Source organism: Hippichthys cyanospilos, chromosome 2, assembly GCF_059441005.1.
Source record: "Hippichthys cyanospilos isolate Australia breed blue-spotted pipefish chromosome 2, RoL_Hcya_1.0, whole genome shotgun sequence".
In the NCBI taxonomy this organism is placed as follows: domain Eukaryota; kingdom Metazoa; phylum Chordata; class Actinopteri; order Syngnathiformes; family Syngnathidae; genus Hippichthys; species Hippichthys cyanospilos.
In genome coordinates, this window is record NC_142370.1 from 29,083,644 (window position 1) to 29,107,276 (window position 23,633).

Sequence of the window (23,633 nt, forward strand, 5' to 3'; positions counted from 1 at the left end):
GAATATATGTTAGTTGTTTTATTTTCATGGCTAGTTGTCAAGTTATTGTTACTTTGGGCAGCTTCTCAATTTGAAAGAGGTTCATTTACACGCAGATTTTATTCAGTGATCAAGAAATATGTTTCCATTTTTCTCTTTTTATTTGAACATTACCGAAGTGCGACAGTTCATTAGGAAGTTTCATTCCTTACATTAGTCACTGGCAAACACCGGAAAATATCCATCCATCCATCCATCCATCCATCCATCCATCCATCCATCCATCCATCCATCCATCCATCCATCCATCCATCCATCCATCCATCCATCCATCCATCCATCCATTTTCTAACCGGCTCCTAACCCATCCATCCACTTTCTAACCGGCACGTGAGAGAGAGATTACGCGTGAACTCGCTGCACGCCCCTGCGTGGCGATCAAGCTCGTAGGCAGACGCCCTGCAAGCGAGGAGAGGCAGCATGACAGCCCGCGTCCTCAACTACATCAGACCTCTACTCGGCCGGACGGCAAAGGTAGGACCGGTGAAAAATTATATATATGATTTCGAAGATAAATACCTTTCTTTTTTTTCCCTTCTTTTTTTTTTGGTTCCACTTGATTCGGATAAGTGGCGCTAAGAAGATTAACGGCTTGTGGCATTTAGCGATCACTTTGATGTCGCTTTCCGTTCAGTACCTGCACGTCACTCATACATCTTTGATTGCGTAGCTTCACTCTTATGATGAGCTCAAGTGGTTTGCGAAAGCAGTCATTCAAGAACGTCAGAACTAAAAAAAAAATATTATTTTTTAAAATGGCAGAATAATATACGTAGTTAAAGTATGTTTACAAAATTCAAAGGCTAGCGAAAGTAGATTCAATACCGCCACAGCTAAAAAAACAAAAACAAAAAGAAAAAGCTGAAATACATAATTGAGGTATTTATACAAAATTAAAAAGTCTTGATCTATTTTCCGTTATTCAGACCCATTTTTATCATTTGACCTAACAAAGTCCTCTTATGGCTATAAAATAGCTTGTCTTTTTAATGAGGTAAAGTGCCCGTAAAACAAATTAAAAACTTCATATGCTACAGAAACATTTTACAACATGTTAGCTTAATTACAAATATGCTAATTAGCTCAGTTTGTTACTTGTGTTTGAGCTGACTGGACAGAAGTTCTTAAGGCCAAAACCTGCTGGCTTTTTGGTTGACAAAAGACAACAATAGCTTGTCTGCAAACATTTCAAACGATTCTTTTAACTAATGCCATAAATGAGGACAACCTTGCTTCTCTCGAAGTGCTGCATGCTATCTTATGTTTTATTTTCAGCTCATCTCACTCAAAAATCTTAATCGTGCCTAACTTGGATTCATTTCGTGTAGGCTAACATACACAACCGATAATCGAGTCGAAACCACAAAAGTGAATGTCTAATTTCATCATTTAGTTGAAGCCTGTATTTTATTTTAATATTATAAACACACCTGCATTAATCTAACCACAACCCTTGTGGAATGTTTGTTTCGGTGCCCCCAAAGTTGTGTTTTCAAGTAGAAACCAAGCAGCTTCCACTAGACAACTTGTTGATCGTGGCCTTTTCTCTTTGGGTCTGCAGGCGTGTGCTTCGCCTTCTCGCTCCCTCATGGGCGCCAATTACGCTGTAAGCAATGCACACACCATCCTTCCCTTCTGCCCTTAAAGTGCGTGTTTCTCTGACCTCTCATTCCCATCTGTCCTTATGTCTCCACGATCATAAATGCACCTTTCCTCCATCCAGACTCACCAGATGATTGTGAGTAGGCATGATTAGGACGTAACTCCAAGTCACATGATCGAGATGTCAGTGCGACTGTATGTGTGGATTTCAGCCTCCACCTGCACAGTACGGCGGCAGGCACACAGTGACGCTGATTCCTGGAGACGGCATCGGGCCTGAGCTGGCCAACTTCGTGCAGGAGCTCTTTCGGTGCAGATTCTGGAAACGTTGCTCTTGAAATGAATCCGAATGATTATCAATGTCATTTCTCATTACCACCATCAACAATCTTGTTCATCGTTTCCCAACCTTCATTGTGCCTTGGCACATGTTTGACATTCACACAAGGTGCAACAAGCAAAAAATATCTAAAGTGCATCAATTTTTTGCGCTTAACCAGGTGGCTTTGCAGGGGTAGCCGCTTATGAAGCGTCGAGTCCTTGAAGGTACCTATCCAGCATGTTTTGAGTGAGATCCTCCTCCAGCGCACCTGATTCAAATGATCACCATCCTTATCTGGCTTCTACAGTTTCCTGATGATCTGATCATCTAAATCAGGTGTGGTGGCCAATCATGGAAACATCACAAACATTCTGGCTTGGTGCGCTTGATGACTTCAGCTGGGAAGCTCAGTCCTAGAGATATTAAAGGGACTATTAAAAAACAAAACAAAAAAAAAAAACTGCTTGTGTACCGTTTAAGTAGATCTCCAGGTTTATTGTACTTCTGCCTTCTGGTTGAAAAGGTTTTCATTCTTCTGCCTGTCACTAAATGTCAAGAGATATAGATGAGGGGTGTCAGGTCCTGGAAGGCCATTATCCTGCATGTTTTTTTATATTTCTGTCTTCCAAGACACCTGATTCAAATGATCACGATTGTTATTAGGCTTCTGCTGAGCTTGCTGATGAGCTGAATATTTGAATCAGATGTAATGGAGGAAGAAAATTCAAAAACATGCAGGGTAGCGGCCCTTGAGGACTGCTCAGACGATCAAAGACACACTAGAAGGGGATAAATTGAATGCGTTAGTCTGCTGTTGCCAACTGGTTGGGAATCAGTGACCGAAATGCCAGACGATAATTCGTGAGGATGGATTTTTCATCCAAAACCTGCTTTTGCTGACAATTTACGCTGACTGGTTTTTGCATCAGGTTCTGTTGCGTTCCGGTGGACTTTGAGGTGGTGGAGGTGGACTCGTCCGCATTCTCTGAGGATGACATCAACAACGCCATCATGGCTATTAGGCGCAATGGAGTTGCACTCAAAGGTGAACTTGGCTCATGTGCGCTCCGGATTCTGTGCTTTTGTGTAACTTTAAATTTTAATGCAGGTAACCTTGAGACCAACCACAATTTACCCCCGTTCTACAAATCCAGAAACAACCTGCTCCGGTGAGTAGAAGTACATTTGTGGCACAGCTAAAAGCTTCTGCTTGAGATACCAGAACACCTGCCTGGCAGTGATCTTACCAAAAATGTCACCTGAGACTCCACGGCCCTAATTTCTGAAAATTCACGCAAAGAAGATGTGATTACGACCCTCTGTAATGTCAACTAACATCCCAGGCTTAACTTTGTTCCTCTCCAATATGCAATAATGTTAATGTCCCAGTTAACATGTTTTACTTTAGCTTTGTGGACATGGCCTATTACCTTTAACTGGTTGGGGCTTCTGAAGACAGCCACAAGTTGACTGGGGACGGCACTCTAAAAACAATTGGGTCAAAGCAACCCAATTATGGGTTCATACAAATGAGCCTTGGTTTTTTTGTTTTTGGTTGACCCATATTTGGATTTGTGTTGCCAGGAAGTTGGTCGTTTTTTGACTCATAATTTGGTTATTTTTAACACAGCTCTTTTTAGAGCGTGTGTGTATACTTTTTAGTGACACATTTGATCGGTGGCAAGCCTAGAGACTTGTGCCATGTCAGCTTTGTGCCTTGGCTCAACAAAGGCTGAGAAAAGTCTCGGACTTTGCATCTTTTGGCAGAACCTCTTTGGATCTGTACGCCAACGTGATGCACTGCAGGTCTCTGCCGGGCGTGCCGACCCGACATCAAAACGTCGACATAATGATCATCCGAGAGAACACAGAGGGAGAGTACAGCAGCCTGGAGCATGAGGTCAGCATCTTTCTCAACTGGGCTTGTTGCTGCTGGCCAGAGATGGTCCACTTGGTCCAGTCCAGTGAGCTGAAGACCTGAACGGCTCAAAATGTTTTCACGTTAAAACCTGTATTCTTTAGAGATGTATCTTGGAGAAATAAAATCACATAAGAATCAAGAATCTTATTTATCACGATTCAGAATCAGTATAAATCAATTTTATAAATTAAAAAAATGTAAACAGACGCTTTATGCTTTTATTTTGAAGGTGTTTTATGCGGCGGTTGTTGCGTAACAGCAAACTCTATTCCATTGCGGAATAGAGCCCTTAACTTGACTCATCAAAATGACTACATCAATATTAACACACCACCATTAAAAAACATATTTATTTACTGATTAAAGACCCTAAAAAAAAACACTAGTCAATTATGCTGTCATAACATGAAATGACAGGTCTTCAGCTCTAGTCCTGGGAAATAGCAATGTGGTGCATACAAATGCAGTCGGACATTTCGAACTCAAGACAGAAGAAAAAAAAGTCAATCGATGCAATAAACGTTTACTACAAATATCTAAAAAACATGGGCTTTCTAATAATCTACAAAGAGGATATATTCCCAGAAGAATGATAGGGGTGAAATTATTTTGATATTTTGCTTAATTATAATAGATGTCACCTGTGCTTCCTTTTGTAGAATGTTCCAGGAGTGGTGGAAAGTCTGAAGATCATCACCAGGAGCAAGTCATTACGCATCGCCGAGTACGCCTTTAAGGCCGCTCGCGAGAGCGGTCGCAGACGAGTGACCGCCGTGCACAAGGCCAACATCATGTGGGTGTCACCACACGTGCCTCCAGGGACGCAGCTTCATGATCGCTTGATCCAGGTTTTGCATTTGGAGCAGGAAGCTGGCCGATGGTCTCTTCCTGACATGCTGTGAGGAGGTTGCCAGCGGGTACCCCGAGATCACCTTTGACAGCATGATTGTGGACAACACCACCATGCAGGTAAGTGGTGGACGAATGCAAATGACATCTGGAGCACTGACAAAAAATATTATTGCAGTATTTCAGCCATGGAATGATACACTCCTAGTGTTATGATAACTATGTTGTCATGCCATGTTGAACTTTGACATGTTGTCATATGGGTGAAATTTCAGCTTCCTACTGTCTTCTTTCAATGCTTTCCATTCCATTCATATTACTCTATGTCACTATACAGTATTTCACTGTTTTTGCATGACCTCCGCTAGTTAGCCCAATCTATTCGCCCTGCTTAACCTTTGTTCATTTCTCAAGCACACATATGTTGTACTCCAGTACAGCAATTGATACTATGTGTATCAGCTGGTTTCCAGGCCCCAGCAGTTTGAAGTGATGGTCATGCCCAACCTCTACGGCAGCGTGGTGAGCAACATTTGCGCTGGGCTGGTGGGCGGGCCAGGCTTGGTGCCCGGAGCCAACTATGGCCAGGACTACGCCGTCTTTGAGATGGTGAGCGGTACCTCAGTGCATTGACACTACGCGGATGGCGGTTAGCTAGCGAATAAGTGTGTTATATTGAAGGTGACTCTCAAATTGTAGGCAAAAGCAAAGAAAAAGGTATCATTGCATCATTATTAGGACTCAATATCTCAAATAGATATCACACTTTCGGGGGGGGGGGGTGATTTTAACAAGAGTTTCTGCAGGTATATGCAAAACATTTCAAGGGACAGTGTAAGATTTAGACAGTTTTTCATTAAAAAGATATACATTAAATGGTTACAGATTTCAAAAACTTGCAAATAAATATGTTCTTAATGACTAACAGTATGTTTTAAATATAATCATAGGTCCAGTTATCATTAAAGTATATTACATGGGGGGGGGGGGGGGGGGGGGGGTGGCACTCCTCCGGAGGCTGTCATGTCTGTTATTGCTACGGACAATGCTAAATGCAGCACCTCCTGCTGTCCGTAATGAAAAATGGTTTAAATCTTACTCATTGTCCCTTTAAGGCTTTTCAATGCAGTGAAAGGAACAGTGAATTTTCAAATTAAGCGCAAATGAATTGGAACAATGAGGAACCTGTTGCCAAATTGTCTTCTCGTGATTCTAGTGTCGTGTGCATTTCACGAAAGCCTGATTTGTCGGCCATGTCGCAGGGGACCAGGAACACCGGAAGGAGCGTCGCCAAGCGCAATGCTGCCAACCCCACCGCCATGCTGCTGGCATCCTGTCTGCTGCTGGACCACCTGAAACTGCACACGTACGCTGGCATGATCCGACGGGCCGTTCTCTGCGCCCTTACCGATGCTCAGGTAGGGCTACGTGAAGGGGTGCCAATTTACATGTCAAACTTCCAACAATTATAGGCTGAGCTATGATTGGTCGCTACTTGAGCAACCGTGATGTCATTTTCAGTTGGCAGAAAAGGGCAAAATGGCCACTCCTTAAAGAACGTGCATTTCTTTTTATGTAAGGGATAAAACTAATACAGTTGTCAATTGTATATTTCTTTTGAAAGCCGAACTGGCCGGTTCTTCTTGAGTTTGAAAGAATCTTCTCTCCATCTTGTTTGTGACACATCTTTTTGTCCCTCAGCTGCACACACAGGACCTAGGCGGCCAAGGCTCCACTTCTGAAGTGGTGCAGTTCATCATGAAGGCCATTCAGAGCACCGGGCAGCGCACACTCAGCGTCTAGCAAACATGCACAACACCACTGAGGGCTTTGTGTGTTACATGGAGGTAAGCTAAGTGTTTTGATGTTCAGCTCAGCCTTTTTTTTTTTTTTCAAACTTAATGTACTCTTTTGCAAACTATAACTGCCATTATTCTGCTTTCCCACAGAGGGGAAACACCATCAAACATCTGGCGAGTCACCCTTACACACGATCAAGAAGCGTCCCCGCATTTAATTTCTACATAAATGGCGTTTAATATCAGGAAATACGGAAATTGTAACATGCAAATACTGTTCCATTTATATTGAAAATAAAGTTGTAGAAAAAAACAATTGTAATATCTTTTAAAATAGTTATTTCTGCCCTGAAGAAAACAACAACCCCTTTCAGCAAGAAAGAGCAAACGTATTGGCCCCAAAAAGTGATCTGGCCCCTGGCCCATGTTTTGGAGCCTAATGTTTTCTGCAGCTATTTATTGTGACTGGAACATTTGTACCGAATATTTATCAAATTAAAATCACTTGTATCATTGTTAAATAGTTAAAATTTGTAAGATTTAGAAAAATATTAAATTTAAAGAATTAAAAGAATTTAACTCAGTGATTCTAAGCACACCATTTGTGATCCTCGGGTTACATTCAAGTTTCAACCAGTGACACACGTAGTTGTAGTGACAGCATCTGAATGGCAGAAGTGACACTTTTGCATTCACATTAGGGAATAAGAGCACAGGTGCTCAACTGTTTTGCATGTGTTATTTTACGTTTGCATTCACAAATCCATGAGTTTAAAATCTTTGCTAAGTGTCAGCCTGTCACTGGCATTTTCCATTACATTTTAGCATGACTAGTTTGGGCATCCTTCAAGCCTAGCAGTTTAGTTTAGTTGCTTCAAATGCAACCTGACATTTAATTGTCTTCCTTTTATGTTGAGCAAACTTTAGCTGGGAGCGGTATGAATGCTTTTAAAGGTTCGTGTTTGAACACCTGTACACCATTTGCAGGAGCAGGATGCAATGTACAGTACAGGAAGCAAGTTCCTTAAATGAAATTTCCAACTTCTCCCTTTGAGTGTGATTGCGAGTCAGGGCACATTACAGTCTTGTGTGGCCTATTTACTTTTTGGACACTCCATTTTAAATCTAGATCGCGTTATTCATTGACGTCATGGGATGACGTGTTCATGTGCGTCAGTGTCATTGGCGAGTATACAATCTCAGCGTTGTTCCCGCAGTCATGTTTATAATTTTGCATCCAATGTTATTTTGTGATAGGGAATCTTATGCTCAGGCTTCTCGAACATGACGACATTCACGTATATTCTGAGGTCACGTGTATTAACATTTCGTCATTTTTCAAATTTTGGGCTGCTGTGATCGGAAGATGGAAACTTTGAGGGTTACTTACCTTCAATAAAATGTTCAGAACACACTTTAATATACTTAGTCGGTTAGGAATCTTTCCGATTTATCCTGGCAATCCATGTTTCTTCTCTGGTCACTCGGTTCCTTTTTTGCTTCATATCAGCTTCTTTTTTTCTGTATTGTTGGCCTTGTTGTGGCACCCGTCAACGGGTGCATGCGAGTACCATTGTGAATCGCTAATGGGGGGAAATGAATGTAATGTTATAGGAAACGCGTTTTCCTCCGCTTTTACGTTTGCTCACCGCAAATGTTTGCTAGACCTAGAAAATGGTCACCGGGTCGAGTACCGTGGTTCCGTGAGTTAAGTGAATGATATCTGTAGAACAACGCTATTGTTTTAAAAACCTTTAATTCCTTCACTCTTCCATCATAAAAATATCACAGTTACACGAACTAGTATGACACTTGAAATGCAAAACACAGCTTGTTTTCCGGAAACATTTTTTCATTAAAAATGCCCCCACTTCCTCATACAGAATGTAAAACTCAAATGCAAATAAAACCAAAAAATGTTCCTATCAAAGTGCCTGTGTTGACTGTGAAAGGCTTCAAGTTTTGATTCTGGAGGGCAGTACTTGACAATTAAACTGAAAATGTGCATCATTACTGGAATGTTAGAATAAATGAAGTTGTTTGTCCACTAGAGGGTGATGTTGGACCACAAGGTGCACTCATGCAGTGTCTCCCAGGCACTGACGTTCTCATGGAAATCAATTTATCCCAATATCTGCTAATTGATCAGAAAACAATTGACGTCCAAAACAATGTTTTTGTTCGTACATCTATGGCTGCAGCGTGCAGTGACAATGAAAGAGTGTTCCATTCGATGGCAGTAAGCAAGATGTGCTGCTGCTCAAATAAAGCGAATTTACTGTACATTGTCTCTTCTGCTTTTGTCCCGTTTGATTTTGCACTTGTAAAATATGTTGAGCCTCGTGAAGGTTGGCAAACCACACAAAAGCAATTCAAAGAAAGAGAGAAACAAAAGTTATCATTCACAAGTATAGTGTGGTTAATACTATAGGTAATCAAAGCTGGTGTGTATATATATATATATATATATATATATATATATATATATATATATATATATATATATATATATATATATATATATATATATATATATTTCGGATTTGCTTGAAGCTAAAATTCCTATCCTTGCTGGTTTTGCTGATGGAAATTCAGAATGTTATTGGCACTTCATTTACTGCTTGGCGACCAACAGGCCTGTCTCCAAAAAGGCGGCACAAAATGACTTCAGCTTCTAGTAGAAGAAGCTGTAACGGCTTTGACACATTCTGCAGTGAAATGTAAAAACCACCACACCACACTCACACAATTCTGTCACTCTCGCACTCGCATGTACACTCCTTGCAATCCGATTGTCCGGATACTTTGAGCTCAAATATTTGTTCATGGCTGCACCTATGTGGGTGTGTGTGTGTGTGTTTGTCGCACTGGCAGCTCATTTTGTTTGGCGGAAGCTCGCATAGAAATGGTTGCAATATGGCAGCTGGAGACCCTGAGAGTAACGTCATCCTCGCTGAATCTGTGTGCAACTAGTGTTGCCCGAGGGCACATCAACAAAGAGAACACACACACAAGAAACTACAACAGATGTGAGTTCAGTGCTAGTCCGGAAGGTCAAAAACAGAAAGGTGTGTGCTTATGATGGTGTGCGTGTTTTCTGCGCTCCTACACGGTGTTTTCGTCCATTTTGGAATCCTCCTCCAGTTTGGCGGCGGGGGCGGGCTCGGCGGCGGGCTCAGCAGGGCCGGGCTCGGGTGGAGCCAGCATGGCAGCGCGCTCCTCCTTGGGCTCTTCTTTCTCCTCGGCCTTCTTCTCTCGCGCCAAGAGTCTGTAGTTGATACCCATGCCCACAAAGAGGAAGAGACTGGCCACAATGAGGATGACACCCGACGAGATGTAAGTGTAGTCATAGTGCTGGTAGTAGTTGTAGAAGCTTCCTATGGATTGGAGGGTGACAAAATGACAGCACATCAGCTCCAAATGCACAGTGGCAGAGTAACATGGTGGTCTGGATAGGAGTGATTTTACTGCTATTTTGACATGGATGCGGTATTCGTAGACCTCTTGAAAATTTACTACAAGTTGAACGAATTGCACATGTAAATATGAATAAGAATTAAGCAGCAATATCCACCCACTCTTTTTCCCTTCTCTTCCAACTGAAATTGACGTCACAGTTGCTCAGGTATCAGCCAATCATAGCTCAGCTTATGAACGTCACATGACCCAACTTAGGAAACATTACCTGGGCAGCTGTGATGTCATTTTCAGGTGACACCTAGTGACAAAATGGCCACCCCTTAAGATGGACAAAAACACAAAAGTAATCAGAATACCGTGTTTGAACTAGAAGGAACGCATATACATCATGTAAAGAAAATACTGTATGCTCTATTCAATAAAGGACAGTCAAACCACACGAACCGAACAACATGGCAAAGAATTATCATACCATCCATAATCACTGCTTAATGAAATAAAATGCAGACATTTTTTGCATACTGTCACAATGCAAGCATGAGGAAAAACAACATTTACTTTTACATGCAAAGTAGAATTAGGAGAGTTTTGAGTCATTGCACTTCTTAGATATGCTTTGAACCCTGATATTATGCAAAATGACGTTGGCGATCTGTGGCAATCGATCACCCCGATTAGCTGTTAGCGAGCAAAACAGTGCAAAATGTTGCTTTTTACTTTGATTTGTTCCTGCCTGATGATGAATGTGATGGGTCTTGTTTGAGATAGGTATGGATTTTCTTTCATGAATTCCTGTCCAGGCGGCATGGTGAAAGAGTGGTGGAGAAAGAGGTTTGGGCGTCCGCCCCACAGTGCAGAGGTCGTGGTTTTGATTTTGGCTCTGGCCTTCCTGTGTAGATAGTGGAGTTTGCATGTTCCCCCCATGCCTGTGTGGATTTCTTTCCACATTCCGCAAAACAAGCACGGTAGGTATATTGGACACTACAAAATTCCCTGAAGAAGCTTTGAAAGTATGATTGACGTGTGCTTTGAGATTTGTACCCTGACTAATCCCTGAAGACAGCTGGGAGAGTTTCCAGCATACCTGCTACCCTAGTGAGGACGAGCGGCTAAGAAAATGCATGGGCAGATGAATTTCTGTGCGGCTGGTATGACCTTGCGAGCTAGCAGCTCGCTAGCAGCAGCTAGCAGCACTATTCTGCAAATGTAAGTCAAACTATTTGCGTATGGTGAAAAGGCGAGCGAAGACGGGGGCATACCTGTGAGCGGGGGGCCGAGCAGCACAGGGGCGCACTCCACGATGGTGACCAGGCCCACGGCGGAGGAGAACCTCTGCGCCCCCACCAGGTCCATCAACGTCTCGAAGAGCACCGAGCTGAGCCAGCCGAAAGCGAAGCCAAAGAAGACGGCGTAGACCACGAAGCCGGTGTAGTCAGACGAAAGCGGCGCCAAGACGTGGCACACGCCGTTGTAGAGTACGGCGGCAGCAAAGAAGTACTGCACCCGGGGGCGCACCCACTTGGTGTTTGCCAGCAGGCCCATGGAGGGCCGGGCGAACATGTCCACGAAGGCCAACACTGACAGAAGGAAGGCTGCCTTGTCCTTGCTGATACCCTTGCTCTTGGCAAAGTTAGAGAGGAAGACGAGCGGCGCGAAGAGGCCTAAGAACATGACCACGTTGCCCAGCAGGTATAGCAGGAAACCGCGGTGCTTGAAAAGCGACAGGTCGATGAAGGAGTTGAGCTTCTGCAGCACCGTCATTTTGGCATCTGGACCCGGCGCCGGCTGCCGCTGCGGCCGGGGTCCTATGGGGCGCATGAGCGAACCGGCCACGCAGCAGTTGAGCAGGAGCCCCCCCAGGATGAGGAAGCTGCCCCTCCAGCCGAACTGATCGTACAGCCATGAGTTGAGCGGCGCCAGCGTGGACAGGAACACCGGGCTGCCGGCCATGGCGAGTCCGTTGGCGATGGGACGCCGCTTGTAGAAGTACTTGCCGATCATGGTGAGAGCCGGGTTGAGGTTGAACGCCAGGCCCAGCCCTGCACGAAAGGCGCGCATTTCAGTGGGACCCTGCCAAGGGGTCGAGAGAGCCGGCGGAAAAGCGAGGGCCCACCTCCCACCACGCCGATGAAAAAGTAGAGCTGCGGCACCGTGTTGCAGAAGGAGGCGGCAACCAGGCCTGCACCCGCCAGACATCCTCCGAGCAGGATGATCGGCCGGCTGCCGAACCTGTTCACCAGGATGCTGCTGATTGGACCTGACGACGCACACACACACACACACACGCACGCACACACACACACACACACACACACACACACACACACACAGAGGATCAGATGTCACCTCAAAAATACCGCAGTGTCATAGGCCTACACTAAGTGCCCTTCAGTCAGGAATTGTTAGTTTTATGGTCAGCCACAGGAACATCAGTCAACATTTGAATGAAATACTTCAATTATCGAGAAAAAGTTGGAAAGGGTTAAAAAGGTCCAACAGGCCACAATTGTGGTGATGCAGTGTGAACTTGATTGCCACTTTTTTTTCCCAGTGGCTAAAATGCCCACCATGTTTGAGGTAAGAGCTTTTTATATAAACAGCAAGGCCATTCTGCAGCATGGTAAGTTTACATAACATGTATTTTTGCTTGGTCTTTAAATGCATTTAAAAAAAAGAACACTCCAAACTGTAGCAAAAGCCGACAGAATATGTAAATACACGACGTTAGATGAACACAACACTCAATTTTATGAAAGGAAACCCTAAAACAATGTGAATATAGGGCACTAGAATGTCATTAAATCTAATGTAAATATAAAGTGCTCAGTGTAAAGACCATAAATAAAGTAAATATGGAACATCAGGTGTGTGGACATAAACAAGTGCTCCTCAAATAGTGGGGCGGGGCCCTCTGAAGGAGGCGCGAGGTGATGCCAGGCAGGGCGCAGATAACCACAGCGAAAAAGACTAGTGTAATTGCAATAAAATAAGACTTTTCAGCCTTTTTTTTTAGGTTTTCAGGCACTTTGATGCACTAGGCTACTCTTTTCTATTTTACACCAAACTGTAACCCGTACAAACACTGTAAAAAATAATTAACAGTTGTTGAAAGTTGAAGGAAAGGGACTAATAATAATAATAATAAATTAATAGAGAAGCACTGATATAAACTATGATGTGTCTCTATGACAATTAGTGTATAAAAACCAACTATGATGGCAGCAACATGCAAGAAGACTCTGAATTTTTGTGAAAGCTTTGAAGGAACATCTAAGAAACAGACAACCTCTTCATATCTTGCTTGAAGAAGTAAAAGCGCAGCAATTTGTATGCTGCATCAAAAAGTGTGACGTCACTTTTCACCAACGGATGGCGCTGTGGGATAAAAAAAGACCACTTGTGTAACATGCATCAGTGATGGGATGTCACCTTCAAAGAGTCCCAAGGAGACGCAGGTGACCTTGAAGGTCGCTAACCTTTTCAGCAATTTCATTTAGAATGAGTCTGCTTTGTTCCATGTCGAGCCCCGATTACAGAGCCCTGACAAGAGGCGGAGGAGGCAGCAAAGAGACAGAACATCCGTCGGGTCCCTCTTGCGTGCCAAGCCGATGAATGGACTCTCACATGAATTCACAGCCACCGAATACAAAGTGCAAGCCAGTACAAGAGGAGAAAAAACAAAAACAAAAAAAACAAAAAACACTTCAATAGCTGTCAGACAAAGCCAAACGGGCAAAACAAGCCACAATAAAAAAAAAATGGATCAGGATAGCCAGGGAAAGAAATGTAAGAAGGGATTGAACAACAATGATTGCACTCCTAAGACACTTTTCTATTCTATTCTATTTGTTGTTTATTTACATAATATTTATTGTTTGTATTGGTAATACGCACCGATCTGGGCAACACTCCTAATTTAATTATAAGACTGCATACAATGAAAATAAAGAAACTCTATTCTGTTCTATATGACTTGATTCTATTCCGTCTCAGTCAGGAAAAACATGCTCAACCCACAACGCTTTGGATTTCCTCCTCTACATTTTAATCAAATGAAGTCGTTACCACACAAATTCCATATGTATAAAGATATAAAGAATGAATTGTTATATCTACTCACAATAACATACAAAGAATAAATAGTCTTCCTTCAGCCCATGTCCAAACTTAGTAAATTATACTATAAAAAAAAAAACAATTTGAATGATTTTTGTACGTGTGATTCGATTACTTGATTATTCAACGGAATAATCGATTTGAAAAAGATTCGATGGTAACAGGTCTAGTTTCATCAAAGAGGCAAGGATAGATTAAACCGGAGGCTAAGAGGCGACTTAGTGAAATAGGTAAGAGTTGACTGCAGTGGGAAAGGGATGCAACTGGGTATGGACCCGCACAGTAACCAACCTCACAGCATGAAGGCATGGAGCTTCGGCGTCAACTAAAGGACACGCGCTCGCGCAAACACATGAGTGGTGACGCTCTTTGTTGCTATCTGGCAAAACACAAAGAGAGCAGTGAGGAGCTTTCTCAGGGGGATTATATAAACAACAGCCCTCCTCCCAGCCACCACTCGACCATTTTATCACCGGCCTCACGTGGGAAACTGAATCAACTGTTTTGCGGCCTTTTTGCATTGCATTGTTTGGTCAAAAGTCCTCCAGAGATGCGCTTCAGTGGGAACAGGAGAGACAAAAAGCGAGGTATGAGAACGGCGCCAAGAAAAAGGCAGATAAGAGCAGGAGGACGCACACTCGTTATTGACTCTGGCTCGGCTTCGTTTTCGGGCCAGGAGTTTCCCGTCATCCACAAGAAGTGAAATCCAAGACGGCCGTCCCTCCCACTCGACGGCCACTGAAAAACAGCCTTTGTCTGCGAAGAAAATCTTGAAAGTGGAGATGCCACAACTCCAAAGTTCAAGTCCTAAGTAGGCCATTCGTGCCCTTCCGACCGACCGAGGAGGCACTGCCCAGAAGCGGAGCAACTTGACACAGCCCAAGAGAACGCACTCAATTGTGAAATCAGGAAGAGGTTGGGGGGGAAAAAAAAAGTGCTCCAACATCTGGTTCCTTCCTTGCCTTCTACACCTTTTTCAATTCTTTCCCCGGAGCTCCCCTAAGACTCCCACGTCCTGACTCAAAGTAAAAGCACATGCAAGTCACTCGTGAAGCAAACATATATGAGCACTCCATACAAAGGAAGAATGGTGCGTGACGCTTAATCGAAGCAGAACATCAACAACCGTCAAAAAGAACAAACTTGCCTTTACAATTTGCAACATCTCCGACAGGAGTGTGATGATTTCCAAAAATGCAAAGCGGCGTGCCACCAAAGTTAAGTCTAATTGGAAAGTAGTAAATTTCAGAAGAGTGTGCTAAATTGATGCCTGTCGACTGATCTTGGATCTTTGGATGTTGACATGGGGTTCACGTTAGCCTGGGTTGTGAGCAGATGTTATGGAGAGTCTTCACCCATGTGAATGTTTATGCTAGGCTGAGAGAATTAAACGAGTTTATAAATCAAATCATCTATCTCCAAGTCATTCATTTTGAAGGCTGAAGTTGCAGGTAGAATTTGTTTGGCTGCCATCTTTAGCACCCCTCTCCCCCGCCTTACCTCCTGCATACATGACAGCCAACATGATGGAGGAGATCCAGGAGACTTGGCTGGGCGTGGCATCAAAGATGACTTCAATGTCTTTGAAGAAGACCGTGATGGATTTGGGGAAGGCGTAGGAGAAGCCGATGGAGATGAAGGCCCCCACCACCACGGCCCAGCCCCAGCCCCCCTCGGGAGGGGTGTATCCCGCAGGGCCCCCCACTGGTGGAGGCATGTTGGCTCAGGGGGGAACTTGTGATCTGGCGACCTGGAGACGAGATGCATGCCAAATTTTCATTTCGCACAATTGATAAACAAACAATTCTCGCTGCTTTGGATCAATTGAGGGAAAACATACACAGAAAGGACAGGAGGGGCTTCACCAAGGGCAAAAGCATTTCTCTTATTAAACACCAGTAAATGACATTGTTTTCCTTTTAATGCATCAACGGTAGGGATTGGCAGAAACTGAAACCAAGTGTTGGAATCAGGTCAATACCTCTCCTTATTTCAAAGTATCAGTACACATGATAACAGCGATACTTAATATCAGCTGATCTTCTGAAGCCGTTTTATGGACACAAACTAGAAATGACAAACAAGACTAGAAAACTGCTATTAATTTCTTGAAAAAAAATCTGCTGGAATATATAGGTATATCTTCAAAATTATGTCTTTTTGTGAATGAACGTATTGAAGATCACTGTTGACGGGTTTTTTATTTTAGTGATAAAATAAGAAGAAAAGCCTTCAAAATGTATCTTCTCTTCCTCAAGGGGCTAATTTTCACATGAGCCAGAAGGAGAAAAGGAGAAAAAGAGGGCCTTTGCTTGGAAGGCAAGTACTGTTGAAAGCCTTACAGCCGGTTGAGTAAAGAGCACCGCCGAGCTTTCGCTACTTTCCCGGTAATACCGCTGAGCTAAAAAAAGACCAACCAAGGATGACGAACAACTTAACGTCACACCCCAAAGGTGTGTTGTAAAGGCCGACTGCAAACACATAAACGCACCAAATAATACATGGACGTCAATAGCAATAAGCCCTAGTCCTTCATATATGTGTTCGAGGAGTGGCAATAAGTGCATTTTTTTAAAAATGATGAGGGAATCCTGTCTATCTATAAAATCTGCCATGTATCAAGAAAATGATGGGGATAAAATTCCATTCTAGTGGTTGGTGTGCCAATGAATCAATTTAGAGAACTTGCCTGTCATAACATTTTCCCACCAAACAAGCGCATCAAAAAAGCACCCTTTAAACGGGCATTGTAAAAAAAAAATACCAAGAATAATATTCAGACCCATAGTTTGATTTTATTTTCATCAATCGCTTACATACCTCTGCAGGATGCTTCTTGTGACATCAATTGGCTGCCATGATGCAATGTGCAAATAAAGTTTTTTTGTTTTTTTTTATGTTTCTGTTTTCAGCCAAGCATTTCTCATTTTCAGTTTTTGGCATAAATCAATCATTTTCAATTCGGGGCACATCTTTTTTTTTTTTAATTTATTTAACAAAATTGTGATTTAAGGTTAGTAATTCACGTCAAACACTTGCATTATTCAACTAATCTTTACTTATAAGAATGAAGATTTACTTTGTTTTGAAAGACAAGTCCACACAATTGACACATTACATGGTACTTATTTTCAGGTCACAAGCTTATGGTATAGAGTTACTGTATAACACTAACCCTGTAATAAATCATGACAGCAGTCTTACTGTACTTGCATACAACGGCTCTAAATAATGGTAAAAAATTAAATTTGCCATTTGCTTGATTATTTTTGGCCAATATTTGGAAGGCCATAATTGATTTAATCGGCCTAGACCTAGTACACACATAAAGCTATTTTTGGTTTCACATCCGCCTGCAACAACTTGCAGTGATGCGACACTTGCAAATCTTTGAAAAGAAATGCCATATGCATGCAATCTGGAGCCATGCCAGTAAAAGAGTTAATCAACAACCATGCTGTTGCTCCGGTCAGGGTGTTTAGTCTGGATCAAGTTGTCAACGAGTAAACTTGAGCAATAATTACACTGACACAAACTTGTCCCAAGTGCCCTCTGAAGTCACCACATGTTCTCAATGGAATTGTTCATTTCGGTCCAAGGGTGCAGGTAAATATTTTCAAATTCTGTTTCTTTCCCACTTGAGCCACGAGACTGAGGCATCAGTCACATCAGGAAGGGCACCAGGCCTGGTAAAAAGTCAAAGGCTGGCTAAAAGGCACAATAAATCCAACTTTTCATTCCGCAGATGGAAGTTGGCAGCTCGGAATCTCCAACTGCTTTTCCCAACTATTTTGCTCGACGAGCTCAAGGCTGATATGGCTGACAGCTCCAGATGGAAAATCCGCACGCAACATTTGACCTGTAAGGAGGCATGTATGTTCCCCACCAGCAAGGAAAGCGCTGATCAAAAAAAACTTTTGGAGAAAGCCACACCAGCGTCACTTCTTCACCCTTTCACAGACAAACTTACGGTGACTGGAAAGTACAAAACAAAACACCAAACTGTAAAACATTCTACTTTGCATGAAACAAACTTACATTTCAGGAAACAATTTACAGAAAGCGGAAACCAATTCACTTTTTCAGAAAACAAATCATCAAAAGCAAACACACATTTACATTTCAGAAAACAAATGACCAAAACTTAAAAAAAAAAGTTCACATCAAAAAACAAATGAACAAAAGCTGAAATAAATTGGCATTTCAGAAAACTTATTTATGTTTCAGAAATGAAATGGCAAAGCAGAAACGGCTTTTGTTCATTTGATTTCCGAAATGTAAACGTGTTGCTGCTTTCTGTGATCTGATTTTAGAAATGTAAATTATTTCCACGCAACGTAAAAGCGTTTCAGTTTGTTACTTTGTTTTGAACTTCTCAGCCACCATAGAAACTAGCACAAACGTTGGAAACGGATATTCACAACGGCAACCAAAATTCCGACAAGGTCCCCATGCCATGACGACGCCTGCTAATTGCACAACAAACAGACCAAGATTGACATCACGCATCAATGCAAATCCAACCAAAGGAACAGCACGTCTTTCCTGTATTGACCCATTACGATTTTGATAGACTACAAAAATTGCCCTCATTATGATAGGAATGTTGTGCACACACGCATGGGCCAGCAACTCATGACCAAGCTCTCGTTCGCTTGTGCAAACATTGCACGGGTGTCATGTTGGACCTGTCGCACCACCGCATCTTCACAAGTCACCCAAAGTTTGCCAAGGAAACGTTTGCCCCGATCAAAGCCAGCACTGAACAGCGCTGAACTTTGTGCCAGCACATGAGTGCTTCCCGTTCCTCGCAGGAATGTGATGACGAGACTAGTTGCGCGGAGGCGGAACCTCCTTTAGTCTCAGCCGCCGTCTCTCGGAACGAGGCGTGGACCCCACGTGAGGGGAACGCCAACGCGTCAAAAGCCAATAACACGCTGCAATGCCGGCCTGCCGAGCTGCTGAGCCATAAACCACACAAATGAGGCTAATTGTTACTTAAAAAAAAACCTGCAGCAGACAATTGCCTTCAAAATTTTGACATACTTGACTAATAAAGCTGTTTCTCATCTGTTACATCAGCACCAGAACGAGAAGTATGACATCAGCTGAAAAAACACCCCTGCAGACGCTTACAACAAGCTAACAAGAACTTTTGAGACATTTAGGGAGACAATATCTATTTGTTTTCTATAGCCGCCCATCCTCATGCTGATGCCCATCCCAGCTGTCTTCAGGCAGTAGGTGGGGGACGCCCTGAGAGACCGACAACCATTCGCACTCACAAACACACCTAAGGGGAATTTGGAGTGTGCAATTCATCTACCATGAATGTTTGTGGGAATGTGGGAGGAAACCAGGGTACCCAGGGAAAACCCAGGCAGGCACGGGGAGAACATGCAAACCCCGCACGGGAAGGCTGGAACTGGAATGAAACCCGGGACCTCCGAACTGTGAGCGGACAGTTGAATATGAAGAGATGGCCTTGAGGTTTTTTAGCAAATAATAAAAAAATAAGATTGAGAGGAGACGAGGTGGCTTTTAATTTGTTTTTAGCATCAAGATTTGGATGGAACCTTCCAGGAGGGAGAGGAGCTCTTTTCTGTCTTTTAGTTGGGTTGGCATTTGTGTATTATCTCACTCAACATTCATGTTTTGAGTCTTCAACGAAATTGTTCACTTTTTAAGAAACTTAAAAATGTACTGACAGAGAAATTGATTGAGTGGCTGCAAATGTCATGCTCTTTAATTACAGATGTCACAGTTTTTTTGCACCAGAGTCTGAGTCACCTGATTTTGAGGATTGTTTACAAAAAACGTACGACGCTTTTTATATGGCTAGTGTCGTAGTAGTTTAAACAAAACAGCCAAAAGGCTCCCCCACCGGCTGTGTTTTTACTTCACTTTTTATGTTGCATAGAGCACACATAACTTTTTTTTTTTAATGAAGATCTGTGTAATTTTCTAGCACACACACACACATATATATATATATATATATATATATATATATATATATATATATATATATACATTTTCCTCATCCTAATCTTTCGCTCCTGATTTGACCTCCGATTATGCTCTGCTCATCTATTTAATTTTTTGATGTTGTATGGCTGTCTCAAGGCAAACAAAACATCTGTACAGCAAGTCAAAGCACTCCGAGGGAAGTGAAGGAATACATCCAAGTGAAATGATTGTCGTGCCCTGTGAGGAACCAAGAGCAGAAGGGAAGTTGCGAGTGAGCTCAACCGAGCAAACAGGAAGGTCATTAAATTTGGCTGCTCTCAATCTAAGAGGAAGTCTGTGGTGAACTATAGGCGGGCCGTCACGAACCTACTGCTGACACCTTAACAGGCCCCTCCTGTGCCATTCTGAGCTCAGCTTACACACACACACACACACACACACACACACACACACACACACACACACACACACACACACACATGCATGTTCGCCAGAATGGAACCTTGAATCTGCTTAAATTATGCACAAAACTTCTGTAAAGTGCCATATAAGTGAAAGTCCATTAATCATGTCACCGTTTACTTGGCTCAAATCAACAGCTCGTTGGCTGTGTAATTCCGATGGGCTTAACGTCAAACTTCAATTGTTGGAGCTCCATTTATCATAAGCGCACACGCTGGTAATGTGTGGAAAGAAGTTGCCCACCAGTGGTGAGAGGGTGGCGCACAGGTAGGTCCACACTCACTAGGGCAGGGCACGCCACAGCTAGCCTCGGCCCAAAAGACAAAAGCGGCATGCACACCAGTCAGCTTTGATGCAACACTTTTATTGGCCGGCAATAAACACACACGTACAATCATCCCGGAAGCTGGCCAGCCATTCTCAGGTCAGAGCCGTAACTTTGCCCCAACAGGAAACTCGGCCCATCGTTATCATGCTATGATGATGCAATTCGACCGAACATGAAAACGTCTGCAAAAATTCTTGAGCTCTGGCAAAAACGTCAAAACGTGGACCGCCGCAATGACATGACTCCCAACTCCAGTCAAGTCGGGCCTTCATGTGCATTTTCATATTTCGGAACCAGACTTGGACTGGACCCTCACAAAAAGTGACAATTGGCAACTCACAGCAGCACAACCGAAATCATGATTTTGGAATGATCAAAGTTGTTTCTTAGGCTCTTATCCTCCAGGTCACACAAAACAAGCTTCAAACCGGTTTAAAAAAATAAGAAAGAGAAAAAGCATCGAGTCTTCATCACTCTGTCGCCCCAACTCCCACAAATCATATCTCTAACACTTTATGCTAAATTAGCATGCTTAGCCATGACAAAGACCTCCAGGTCAGATAGGCAATTAATTATAAGCAATATTGTTTGTACTATTTTGCAAAGGAGTAGAGTTTTGAAATTTATAAAAGAATTACTCTTAAAATCTAGACTTTGCTCACAGATGTTTTTTTTAATGTTAGATTCCACGAGGAATGAAAAAGCACACTATTTCACATGGCACACAATGTTATATGTACTTAAAAAGCCACTGTCGTGTATTTGCATTTGAGTAAAAGTATATAATGTTTTGATGGTTTCAAAAAAAAAAAGCTCTTCTATTTTTTTCCTGAAATAATCCAGTGCTACGCCACAACTTCAGGTTTCTTCCCCCCAAAATCTATATTTGTATTTGTTCAGCACTAAGCTAAAGTCATATATCTTTTGTTTACAGTGCCAAGATTCAGCCTGCCTCCACTGCTGAGAAAAAAATCTTAGAGTAAGCACTGCTGTGACATGGTGACGCAGCACAACAGCCATTAAAATGTTGTCAAGCGAGCAACCATTCATGAAAGGAGTTGGCAAAGGCGCAGAGCTCATATTTACCCTTTCCATTTCATCAAATCAAGTGTTATCTCGCTTGTCTATTTAAACTTCCCCACTTGAAAAGACCCTCCCACAAAATGACTTGCACAGTTTACGTTAATGCTAAAAAAAGTGATTCACCTTGGCCTAATTTGACAAAAACCTGGCATTTGAACAGGGGTGTGTAGACTTTTCCCTTTGAGCTAAACAAACTTTTTCAGATTGCTTTGGAAGCCGTGAGTCAGTTCACCGTTTGTTTGTGTTTGATTGCGCAATAGCGGCCAACATCGGAGAGGAGCATGTGACGCACGCCGGACCCCCGAGAGGTCACCCAGCCGTCTAACGGTCCGCTTCCACGCAAACGCCAGCAGGCCTCTGGGGCAGAGTGGGAGACGGGTCCCAAGTCCGTTTGGACTTAGAGTAGTGGATGATTGTCAGAGTCAAATGCACAGAGCATTGCTTTGCATGCTCCTCGTCTTCTTTCTCCTCCGTTTGGTGCAATTTCACATGACAGTCAAATTCATGACGTCCGGCATCATGAAGTTTTATAGTCCACCCACTTGGAGGGGGAGGGGGTGTACACTTTATGTAATGTTTTGATTGACTAAAACATTGTAACCGTCTCGTTTTTGTTTTGTGTACAATTTGTTCTATTTATCTATCTGTGCTCTTCTGCTAGTGACTACAAGTGATCTACAATTCTACTAGTTAGCATCTAAGGCTTCGCCAGTACTACTAGTGCTGCAATACAGTTATACGATTGCACTGGAATGTCACGCCGACAAGGACACAAGGAGAGTACACTACTCCCCGGACACAATTGATCAGCCAAAGTCCTCCTCAGATTGACGCCAAACGTTGGAAAAACAAAAGGAGGCCGCATGCTCCATTCGTCAGTTCTGAGTCCGACCCCGGGGGGAGCGTGCCTGGCTCGGTGCCGACCACACGAGCCCGGCCACACGCCGGCCGGCCAGATGCACCCGGGGGAATCGGGGAGGGGGAGGCGGGGTGCTCCCGCAGCATCACGGCGCATCACGCCACCACGGGGGAGGAAAGCTCCACGCGGCTTCCGAGTTCCAAATCGTGCCTGCGCTGCAAATCTCCGGAAGCCGAAGGAGATTCACTCAACGTGTTGATTGAAAAGACAAGCTCGCGTGTGGTGTCGCTTTGTCTCGCGCCGTCGCTCCGACCAACAACAAAATAAGAAAATCGGAGGAAAGAACGAACGAGCACTCACCTGGAGGTACACAATTGTGACGGTGTCGTGCGGACTCGGAAAGCTGCGGTATCGACTGGAGCAACTGGAGCGAATGGATGAGCGAGTGGAGGGATGAGGACCCAAGCGGGATGACGACACAGACAGTCATCGCGCATGCGCTCAAGCGCGCTCACCTCCAAAACTGGCGGAATCTCGCCAAAGAAAATGACGTCACATCTGATTTTGCTGTCTCTTGGCGCGGCGGCTAGTGCCTCGACATATCGCCAATAAATAAATAAATAAATAAATAAATAAATAAATAAATAAATAAATAAGCTGAGTGCGTCAGGACCTTGTGAAAAAAATAGGCAAAGGAACCGCTGTGTGTGGCGACTCCTGATGGAATAAACCGAAAGAACAACAGCGTGGTTTCAATTATGCGAAATAAGCATTTAATAACGTGACACCGAAAGTATTAAAAAAAAACATAGTTTTTTTTTATTTTTCCAGGGACAGTGTACTGGATTACAAAACGGGCTAGG

General features: G+C 43.2%; 2 protein-coding genes across 2 annotated transcripts; one reads left to right on the top strand and one right to left on the bottom strand.

Annotated features, from left to right (window-relative positions):
- Positions 1-373: 373 nt before the first annotated feature.
- Positions 374-7,119, top strand: LOC148428163 (isocitrate dehydrogenase [NAD] subunit gamma, mitochondrial-like). Its single transcript, XM_088407404.1, has 13 exons — positions 374-513; positions 1,601-1,645; positions 1,763-1,777; positions 1,854-1,951; positions 2,893-3,008; positions 3,072-3,132; positions 3,731-3,863; positions 4,544-4,677; positions 4,751-4,853; positions 5,196-5,342; positions 5,996-6,151; positions 6,435-6,580; positions 6,683-7,119. The coding sequence occupies exons 1-12, from the start codon at positions 460-462 to the stop codon at positions 6,534-6,536; spliced, it is 1,164 nt and encodes a 387-aa protein (XP_088263530.1). The 5' UTR covers positions 374-459; the 3' UTR covers positions 6,537-6,580; positions 6,683-7,119.
- A 1,152-nt stretch (positions 7,120-8,271) lies between these two features.
- LOC148428164 (monocarboxylate transporter 1-like) lies at positions 8,272-23,255 on the bottom strand. The gene is made up of 5 exons (XM_088407402.1): positions 23,131-23,255; positions 15,569-15,818; positions 12,066-12,209; positions 11,212-11,991; positions 8,272-9,909 (listed from the first exon to the last, which is right to left on the bottom strand). Exons 2-5 carry the CDS (start codon positions 15,783-15,785, stop codon positions 9,638-9,640), a joined length of 1,413 nt encoding a protein of 470 aa, XP_088263528.1. The 5' UTR covers positions 15,786-15,818; positions 23,131-23,255; the 3' UTR covers positions 8,272-9,637.
- Between the last annotated feature and the right edge of the window lie 378 nt (positions 23,256-23,633).